The sequence below is a fragment of the Scardinius erythrophthalmus genome (genome assembly GCF_964197995.2).
Source record: "Scardinius erythrophthalmus genome assembly, chromosome: 24".
Taxonomy (NCBI): Eukaryota; Metazoa; Chordata; class Actinopteri; order Cypriniformes; family Leuciscidae; genus Scardinius; species Scardinius erythrophthalmus.
In genome coordinates, this window is record NC_138244.1 from 25,915,602 (window position 1) to 25,926,874 (window position 11,273).

General features: G+C 38.0%; 1 protein-coding gene across 5 annotated transcripts in view; it reads left to right on the forward strand.

The window, feature by feature from the left end:
- kif21a (kinesin family member 21A) overlaps nt 1-10,915 on the forward strand; it is an 89,791-nt gene extending 78,876 nt beyond the window's left edge. For all 5 annotated transcript variants that reach the window (XM_081356829.1, XM_081356830.1, XM_081356831.1 and 2 more), the window contains 5 exons: nt 1,836-2,000; nt 2,109-2,226; nt 4,313-4,483; nt 7,813-8,012; nt 10,250-10,915. In XM_081356829.1, coding sequence (XP_081212955.1) covers nt 1,836-2,000; nt 2,109-2,226; nt 4,313-4,483; nt 7,813-8,012; nt 10,250-10,337 — 742 coding nt within the window. In that variant the 3' untranslated portion in view covers nt 10,338-10,915. The remainder of the gene's footprint in view (nt 1-1,835; nt 2,001-2,108; nt 2,227-4,312; nt 4,484-7,812; nt 8,013-10,249) is intronic.
- The last annotated feature ends 358 nt before the right edge of the window (nt 10,916-11,273 follow it).

The window sequence follows — 11,273 nt, forward strand, 5'->3', positions numbered from 1 at the left end:
TAATTTAGGATAATAAATGGAGTGGAGGTGGACATTTTAAAGGCAGACAGGTGTTCAAATACTTATTTGCAGCTGTATCATACAAATAAATAGTTAAAAAATCATATATTGTGATTTCTGGATTTTTTTTTTTTAGATTATGTCTCTCACAGTGGACATGCACCTACGATGACAATTTCAGACCCCTCCATGATTTCTAAGTGGGAGAACTTGCAAAATAGCAGGGTGTTCAAATACTTATTTTCCTCACTGTATATATATATGTGTGTGTGTGTGTGTGTGTGTGTGTGTGTGTACTTGTCTACCTATCTAAGTGGGGACCTTGGTGTCGTTACACACTCACCAACAGGGGACCGTCGAGCCAAGTGGGGACTTTTTTCAAGTCCCCTGTTGGTCATGCTTTAAAACATGTTAAAATCAGCTAAAACACGCTCTGGTGAATTTTTTACATTTTTGACCAAGTGGGGACCTACATGTGTGTGTGTGTTTAAGTCCATACTCAGCAGCGCTCCTGTAGGCTGGAGCAGGAACTGCAGTGGCCCATTAACACACGTCGTTCACACTTCTCTATTGTTTGAATGGCTGCAGTCCTAGAGGCTCTGAGACTGTAGAGCTGATGTTTAACTGGAGTTTTCAGTAACACTTTTAGTTGTAAAAAATGTTTTGTGATGTCATTCTGTTTTTATAAAAATTTGTATGTTTGTGAGGTTGAAGCTACTTAAATTGCCCTGTAAAGGGACAAATAAAGATTTTACTACTACTACTACTACTACTACTTTATAATAACTCCACGCTATTAATCATTAGTTAAGAATTAGTAAACAATTAATCATTTTATAAAGTTTTATAAATGAATAGACATTAATAAGCAGTATATAAATACAGATATAAATGCTTTATTCTTGTTTTAAAAGCATATCTATAATGTGTTTAATAATTGTATTTTCATACTTTATTAATGATCAATTTATCATTTCTAAATAAAGTATAGGATCATTTACAAAGCAGTTATTTAGGAATTGTCAGTGGTTCATAAGATCACTTAGAAAGTGTGAGTAAATGATTAAACTATTTAAAAGTACATTCATACATATTTATTATTCAGACATATGGTAATAGTTACTCAGTGTGTTAATAAATGCTTTATTAACATGTATTTCTACTGTAATTCAGGTAGTTATGAAGTATTTAGTAGTGGTCAGTTCACTATTTTTGAGCTCATCTAAAGTGAGGACTAGTTATGCCTTGTAAAACATTTATAAAGGAGATTTAAAGGCTGTTAATATTTCTATGTTCTGTATCACTGTGTGTGTTTGTTTCCTTTTTCTGTTTAGAAGAAAACTGAGTCTTTAAATCTCCTTTATAAATGATTTACAAGGCATAACGCACGCATCTTGTAACGGGTTTCAGCAGAAAACCACGGTTTCCGGTTAGGAAATGAGCGAACTGTTTTATTGGGTATGCAGTCACTTACACAGTACCGAATAAAGTCCATGACCACTGTGGTATGATCATCCAGATCAGAAGATGAATCTCCAAACACGTCTCAGTTCACAGAATAAAAGCAGTCCTGAACTCTCGTCACTATTCCATATTATACAAATCTGACATTTGGAATTTGGCTTGTCCAACACCTTCCTTCAGATCTCCTTCACATTTGGGTCAGATGATCTTGAGGCCATGTTGGTAAAAATGTATTAAAAGCATTTCAGTACCAGCTTGGACACTCCTGTACTGGAGTAATTGTAAATGTATTTATTGAATGATCAAAATGGCCATTGAGTGTCCTGGTTTTCAAAACTTCTCCCTCTGTGATTGTGTGTTTCTGCCTTCAGATCGTCAGGTCTGGTGAACGCTGGTGACCCATGTGCAGCCAGCACGAACCGCACTGTGACCATCCCGGCCGGGGAAAACCAGATCAACCAGATCTTCCTGAACCCGTCTGGAAGCGTTCTCTATGCTGCCGCGGGCAACTCTGTTCGCGTATGGGACCTTAGACGGTATGACTTCGACACCGCGTCCTTCACTTCACCCACTCTGAGAGCTATACATCATTTGCCGCATCATATATCTGACAGTTTCGGTTGGTTTCCACCTGTTTTTGTCAGGTTTGTGTCTACAGGAAAATTAACAGGCCATCTCGGTCCAGTCATGTGCTTGACTGTTGATCAGACTGGCAATGGACAGGATCTAGTTATCACAGGCTCTAAGGATCACTACATCAAGGTTTGTATATCTATCTGCGTTTTCCATAAATAATTACAAAATAGACCCTGACTATGTGTTTTTCCATTTCAACAATGATCAGTGAAAGGAGATGCTCAGCCTCAAGAGCACTTTTTATTTTCTATAGAAGAGATTTTGAATATTTTCAACCCCGTTACCAAAAGTTTCGGAAATGTCTACAGTAAATATAGTTAAAACCTTGATTTGTTTGATTTTGTTATATTCTAACAACAAAATATATGTTCAATTAAATTGGACAACAACAAAAAAATTAAATTGTGCTAGAATGAGTACCCTTGTGAAAAAAAAAAGTGAGTAATTGAATTGAAGCCTTATCTATTTGAACAGGAGAATCCTGAAATCTCAAAAACTGCTTGGCGAACTCACAATCAAATAACATATTTCAAATCAGCAACAAATGCTTATGCTCAAATAGTGTTAAAAAAGCGTATTTTTCAGGCTAGATGAGCCAACGCGGATGTGCAATCCTAAGTGCGAGTCTCATGTTTCTATGGGAACTGGCACTGTTCTACAGCGATTCAATGACTTTTCCAATCAGCGATTGGCTCTTTTACTTAGAAGGTGGGACTATGCCGCCATATTACGCGTTGCAGTTTCTCCCATTCATAAGTATTTCTATATCTATAGTCTTTGGTAGTACTCATCTGATGCGCAGTGAGCTTGTAAATGTACCTGTCCACTTCCTGTTGCGTGTTGTATTAATGTTGTTTGCAGTGCCCTTCGTACCGAGCATATAAAGCCCCTGTAACTTGGAATCTCTCGTAAGATGACGCTACAAAATTCTCCATATCAGGCATGTGCGAGTCAAACTTGTGTGTTTCTGCATGCGCAGAAAGTATCATTTTTGGCAAATACTAGGGGTTGCACTGACTTTAATGTTCTGTCATGATGCTTTATGCTTTGACGTCGACTAGTCGCTGATCGTGACCTATAGAGGGCGCAATAGGATAAGAAATCTTTGAAGTCCACTTTTACGCTGTTTCCAACAGTTAAAATGACAAATAAATGCGCACTCTGAGAGCGCTCCACAAGATGTTTGATTATACCTTCTGGATGCTTAAAATTGATCTGGAGAATGCACGTTTTAAACAGCTTATTGTACATGGAAGTTATTCGCTCTTCTAAAATATACTGTATTGTAACGCACACACATACAGCTCGCAGCGTAAACAGTGTAGCTCACACATCACGTCCAGACCGCACACACCGAAACATTCAGTAGCGCAGAAATGTAGAGTCAACACTGTTCTGTGATTTTATTAATATAATAGCTTGGTAACATTGGTTTACAATAAGGTTCATTAGTTAACATTAGTTAATGGATTAACTTACATGAACTAACAATAAGCAATCCATTTGTTGCTGTATTTGTTAATCTTTGTTAACGTCAGTTAATAAAAATACAGCTGTTCATTGTTTGTTCATGTTAGTTCACAGTGCATTAACTAATGTTAACAAGATTATTAGAAAATGTTGAAGTTAACATTATCAAAGATTAATAAATGCTGTATATGTGCAGTTCATTATCAGTTCATGCTAACTAATGTAGTTAACTAATGTTAACTAATGAACCTTATTGTAAAGTGTTACCAATAGCTTAGACACTGAAAAAATCTAGCATGTATTTCTTAGTAACTAAAACCCACAGCTTCACTATTAGTAGAGAGACGCTGCCAGGATTAATTCACTGGCAATCGCTCTCTCTCTCTCTCATTAATGCATTTAAATAAATTTAATCTTCACTGTGCTGCTTCATCTGTTTCTGATTTAGAGCGAGCAGACACATCTGTGAGAAATATAACGACCCAAAGACAAAAGTGAAGTGATAAAAATAAGCTGTTACGTAGGAGCAATAGCCTTTTGGGCAGCGCTGTGTCATACGCCATATCTGTACACAAGGCAACCCACGCCTGAGGCTCGGCTTGAGGTTCAGGCTTATTTCTTCATTAATGGCGTCATCGGCGACTAATCGATGTTAACTTGACTTTAATCACATAAATGTTGACTGAAAAAAATCTGAAGTCCTTTAACCCCCTACCAAATATGATGTCATTTGTTTCTGCAGATGTTTGATGTGACGGAGGGTGCTGTGGGTAGTATCAGCCCCACTCATAACTTCGAGCCGCCCCACTACGATGGCATCGAGTCCCTGGTGGTTCAGGGTGATTGTTTGTTTAGCGGCTCCAGAGACAACGGCATTAAGAAATGGGACCTGACCCGCAAGGACCTACTGCAGGTATGACCAGCTATATTAACAACATTATACATGAGATATATACAGACCCTTTCCAAAAAATTAGAATATCATGGAAAAGTTGATTTATTTCCATAATTCTATTCAAAACGTTAAACTTCCATAGATTATAGATTCAGGGCCCACAACTTAAACGATTTCAAGTATTTAGTTGTTTATTTGTACATAATTTGGGCTTCCAGCTCATAAAACCCTCGAAAACAGGATTTCAAAAAAGTAGAATATTACATGAAATCACACAGTGATACCATGGTCATTGAACCAGGTTTTGGTCATTTTGGCAGTGTGGGCAGGTGCAAATCCTGCTGGAAAATGAAGGAAGCATGAAGTGCTCTGAAAATGTCCTGGTAGACGGCTGCGTTGAGTGGACAGCACAGTGGACCGACACCAGCCAATGACATGGCTCCCCAAACCAACACAGACTGTGGAAACTTCCCACTGGACTTCAAGCATCTTGGATTGTGTGCCTCTCCATTCTTCCTCCAGACTCTGGGACCTTGGTTTCAAATGAGATGCAAAATTTGCTCTCATCAGAAAAGAGGACTTGGGTCCACTGTGCTTTATTAAATCCAGAGTCAACGCAGCCGTCTACCAGGACATTTTCAGAGCACTTCATGTTTCCTTCATTTTCCAGCAGGATTTGCACCTGCCCCCACTGCCAAAACAACCAAAACCTGGTTCAATGACCATGGTATCACTGTGTAATTACTGTGTGATTTCATGTAATATTCAAATTTTTTGAAATCCTGTTTTCGTGGGTTTTATGAGCTGGAAGCCCAAATTATGTACAAATAAATAACTAAATACTTGAAATCGTTTAAGTTGTGGGCCCTGAATCTATAATCTATGGAAGTTTAACGTTTTGAATGGAATTATGGAAATAAATAAACTTTTCCATGATATTCTAATTTTTTGGAAAGGGTCTGTGTATATATATATATTAGGGCTGCATATCGACCAAAAAGCCACAGATACATTATTGACAGAGACTGCAGAAAGTATATTAGGCTGCTGTCACTTTAAGACCGAATGCACGGATCTAATATACTGACACGGATGCAGTGCTTGCCAAGACGGCCATTTTGAGATGTTTGTGTGTGTCATTGACCGCTAAGCAGGCCCGGAGTGGGTAATCGGGAGAATCGGGAGAATTCCCGGTGGGCCGCTTCACTTTTGGGCCGGTCGAGGAATTTTTTTTTTTTTTTTTTTTTTTTTTCTTCACATTTCAATGTCACGTTAGTTACATAGGCTACACACGTTTCGCATTCTGACACCGCAGCGCGCAGCCTCTGCATGGGTTGTACCATGTGAGGGAGTTCTCCCCTCCCCTCCTATAGAGTTGGTTGGGTCCATAGTCCGTCTTTTCCAAAACGTTTTCTCAGGTAGGCTACCGCGGCACCGCCGGCGCCTACCGATAGCTGGGCCGGCCCTACCGTAACGGAACACGTCAGGGAGGATGGATGGGAGGAAGAGGCCAGGAGGTATGGAAGCTTTTTTTAAGCCACAGATTAGAATAAAACATTTTAAAAGATAATTGCGACTTTTTATCTCACAATTGCGAGTTTACATCTCGCAATTCTGACTTTATTTCTCAGAATTGCGTGATATAAAGTCAGAATTGCGTGATATAAAGTCGCAATTGTGTGTTATAAAGTCAGAATTGCGAGATATAAATTCAGAATTGTGTGAAATAAAGTCGCAATTGCTTCTTATAAAGTCAGAATTGCAAGATATAAAGTCAGAACTGCGTGAAATAAAGTCGCAATTGCTTATTAAGTCAGAACTACAAGATATATAGTCAGAATTGTGTGATATAAAGTCGCAATTGTGTGTTATAAATTCATAATTGTGTGAAATAAAGTCGCAATTGCTTATAAAGTCAGAACTGCAAGATATATAGTCAGAATTGTGTGATATAAAGTCGCAATTGTGTGATATAAATTCATAATTGTGTGAAATAAAGTCGCAATTGTGTGATATAAATTCATAATTGTGTGAAATAAAGTCGCAATTGCTTATAAAGTCAGAACTGCAAGATATATAGTCATAATTGTGTGAAATAAAGTCGCAATTGTGTTATAAATTCAGAATTGTGTGAAATAAAGTCGCAGTTGTGTGTTATAAATTCAGAATTGTGTGAAATAAAGTCGCAATTGCTTATAAAGTCAGAACTGCAAGATATATAGTCAGAATTGTGTGAAATAAAGTCGCAATTGCGTGTTATAAAGTCAGAATTGTGTGATAAAGTCGCAATTGTGAGTTATAAAGTCAGAATTGCGAGATATAAAGTGGACTGCGTGAAATAAAGTTGCAGTTGCTTATAAAGTCAGAACTGCAAGATATAGAGTCAGAATTGTGATATAAAGTCGCGTTATAAAGTCAGAATTGCGAAATATAAAGTCAGAATTGTGTGAAATAAAGTCGTAACTGCTTCTTATAAAGTCTAAGTGAATTATTATTTAACTTTTACATTATTTGTTAACCCATGGTATTAATACAAACTACACAATAGTAAGAGCTGAACTGTTGCTTCATTTATCCAATTTAGAAAAAGTGCTAATTTGGAATTCCGCCATGGAAAAAGTGGGCCGGTCTTAGGCCTGAAACTCCCGGGCTGAAAAGTGGCCCCACTCCGGCCCTGCCGCTAAGGCACGCATCCGAAGTTCAAAGTAGCCTAGACTTCGCTCGTTTGTGTTTTTCTCTGTCTCGGAGTGAGCGCACAGAAATCTGCCTGAGATCATGTCAGTTCTCTGAATAATTTAGCATGTTAATAGATATGATAATGTTAATGTATTCAGTTTTGGCGGAATAGATCTGCTACACACACCGTTGCAGCCGGACTTGCCACTGCCAATAGATACACAGACACACTTCTGTGAGCATGTAAGATATGCTTCTGCTGCTGCTACATGAGTACACATACAAATATCCAATAGCAGATCTAGGCAGAGGGAGCTGGAGGAGGTGGAGGGGTTTCAGAGGAACAATGACCAGCTTGTAATGAACACTGAACCAGATTATTCAAATGTTGAGAAAACAATCTCAGTGGCTGCAGAATTTCTTGACTGATTTATATATTTATTCACTATAAAGTGTCACTTAAGTTTCCAAATACTTTTTGGCTTCACTCTGGCAACATTTATAATGCAAGTTTAGTAGCTTCCACAAGGACAATTAGCCAATCAGTTGATTAATCAGTGCTGAGGATGAAATCAGGAAGAGGCTAATTACCTCATCAGGACGTGAATCAATCAGGGCTCAAACTGTGTTTGTCCTGGGTCTGATGAGTTGACATGTTGTTTGCCCTACAGCAGGTACCCAATGCTCATCGTGACTGGGTTTGTGCTCTGGGAGTCGTGCCTGCGTCTGCTATCCTGCTGAGCGGCTGTAGGGGAGGAGTCCTCAAACTCTGGCACACGGACACCTTGAGTCCGCTGGGAGAGCTCCGAGGCCATGACAGTCCCATCAACAGCATCTCTACCAACAGCAGTCTTCTGTTTACCGCCTCAGAGTGAGTATTACACGCAGGACACTATGACTGGGAATCGAGAACTGCTGCTCATTCACAGCCAAATAAATAAATAGTGGAGTATAACTGGGTCATTTGCTCTGAAATCAAAGGACCCTACATCAAAAACCCTAGCCATTGTTGCAAAGTAGATTCAAAGAAAGAAGTAGAATGCATTAAAAGTCCTCACTCATTGACCTTAAACATGGCTTTTGAAACCGTAGCCTAAGATTAGCCACTTTATGTGGCCGCTCTCTCTAACGTTAACCTAGATAAATGTGCGCTATTGTTAGGCGCATCCACTTATACTGCGGATATGACGAGTCAAGACTGTCAACTTCATCTTTGCAGCCGACACTGACTCCTGAAAGTTTATTAATAAGTTATTAATGTTCAGACAGTCTCCTTCCTGTTTTTTATGCATTTTTTAAGCTTTATGCATGTACTTTAGCATTTGACTCTTTCCCCTGCCATTGGTGGACATTTCCATAATTTTTTGAGACAACACTTTCCCGCCATTGACGGATATTTCCGGTTTTCCGTGTTACACGGTAGGGGGCGCTGTTACTAAATCTCCTGATCAAAACAGGCGAAGAAGCAGAAACTTATGCATATGTAAGCATGCGTATGTAAAATAACGCGATCATCAACATTAAGCAGCAGAAATCAGAACTGCCTTATGTTACCTAATGAAATGTCGACCCAGGACTGTGAAGCTTTGAGGGTGTTGATGGACTCGATCTACTCCATCTATGTTTTGATCATCGTTCTGAATCCCATCCGGACGTAGTCTTTGACCAAAACTCAATTTTCTCAGCTTTTTGCTGCTAAAATGTTGCTTTTTTTATTAAACTTATCCACAATCAAATGTTGATAAAAAAATAATAATAATGCATTAAGCTAAATTTATTTTATTTATTTATTTTAAAGCTGTGTCAGTTCTTTCTTTTGATATATTGCATGTTCAGAAATTCATACAACAAAATATTCTGGGGGGAGGGGCATGAAAAGTTTGTGAAAATTATCAAAAACGCTGGCAGGTATAGAGTTAATTATTTAAAGGCTCATTATTATGATTTAGTATTCTAAATCCTGTTAGCAATGTTACATATAATATTCTTGTTCAGCCCTGAAACTCCTGCTGCGTTGTCATAACGTCATAATTACGACATGTCGTGATTACCGCAATTTCGTGATGACAACACTTGACGTTCTATTTTAAGATGTTAAGAATTAGACTGGGAATAAGACTGGGAATTATGCGTTTCTATGGAAACACTATCAACATCCAAATGAGTCTGCAGAGGTCAGGTGGTACACAGGTCACATGGTCAAAGTAGGAGCTCTAAGAAAATTCCCAGGTTACAAGTTGTAATTACGAGTTCTACGAGGACGTGAACGCTTTTTACAAGTTGGAATGTCTTAATTACAACTTGGCGTGGACGCACCTTCAAAACAGTTTGCGATGAACGATTTTTGCTTCTGAATTTTAATTCTAAGTTTCTTAGAATTAAAATACTGTTTGTAGCACTTTCATTCTCTTCAGACAACGAAGGATAGAAAAACTGTCTTATGGTGAATCTGATGATGGGAAATTTAGGAGTGAAATAAAAACTGCACTAAAATGGTTTTGAAATTCATAATGTTGCTTATTTTTTTTTTTCTTAACAGGCAGCAAACTTATATATCATCAATATTCAAAATATCAAAAACTGGAAGTTTAATATTTTCACAAAGTTAAATTACTGGTTCTGTAACATCTATGGAATATTTCTCAAACAACAACAAAAATACAGCATGGCATTAAAGTGATTCTTTATAAGCCTTACTTGAAGACAGGGTATATTTAGTTTTGTTGTAATAAATCCTGCTCAGTAATTAATAAATATAAAAAATTAAATTTGGGGCTTTTAAAGAGGGGCGAAAGTGCTCCGCTTTAAAGGAATGTGGCACAATAATCATTTTTTCTCGACTATCTTTTTCATGATTGTTGGCCCAATACAAATTACAAATACAAAGCCTAGTGTGTGTGTGTGTGTGTGTGTGTGTGTGTGTGTGTGTGTGTGTGTGTGTGTGTGTGTGTGTGTGTGTGTACAATTAGCACCCATTATTTAAAGGGGGTCTCCTCATCAGAGGTACTAGAACACATCACTAGGATTATTACATAAAAATGGAATCAGAAGCAGAATCATATTCCTAAAGTCCCTTCACTTTACCACTCCTCTCCTCTCGCCCCGCAGTGACCGGACAGTGAAGATCTGGCGTGCGAGAGGAAGTCTGGAGGTCACAGATGTGGCCGACTCGATAGACGAGGGCGTCAGTAACTGATGATGCGAACTGATGATGTTCCATGCGAACGCCACTGCAGTGTTACTACGGTAACGCAGCTGCCAAAGACATTTGCACTTTGACCCCACCAATAAAACACGGATATCCAGTTGACTCTTTGGCATCCAACACACACATCCTGACAGAATCTACCCGAATCGGAATCTTCTCACTATGGTTCCTTTGGACGTTTCCCAGAGTTCATTGCGTCTTTAGTGATGCCCCACAATTAGGTCAACGTCACATGTTAAAAAAAGCTCTTTGTCCTTAAATGTCAGCTTGGTTAATTCTAACAATCATGAAGATGGCACTGAGACGCGGAGTTCTGTTGGGCTTTGAGGGAGAGGAACCGGATCTTCTGTGGCTGGCTTCAGCGTTCCGGTTCTGGGAAACCAACAGAGCATTGAGGAGCGATGGAGGACTAACTATGTCTGTGGACTAAGTAATATTTTGCTTAAAGAAAATTAAGGCTGTTTTAAGTACACGACGATTTTTTTTGCATTGTGAAATTTATTTCGCATTATAGACAATTAGGCACATTTCCCCATAATTCTTATTACTGTAATGGAAATAAATCGCATTCTAATTATTTTGTGTATAATATATATATATATATATATATATATATATATATATATATATATATATATATATATATATATATATATATATATATATATATACACATACATACATACATACATACATACATACATACATACATACACACACACATACACACATACATACATACACACATATATACATACATACATACATACATACATATACATACATACATACACACATACATACATTTATACATACACACATACATATACATGCATACATACATACACACATACATACATACATACACACATACATATACATACATACATACATTCATACATACACACATACATATACATGCAT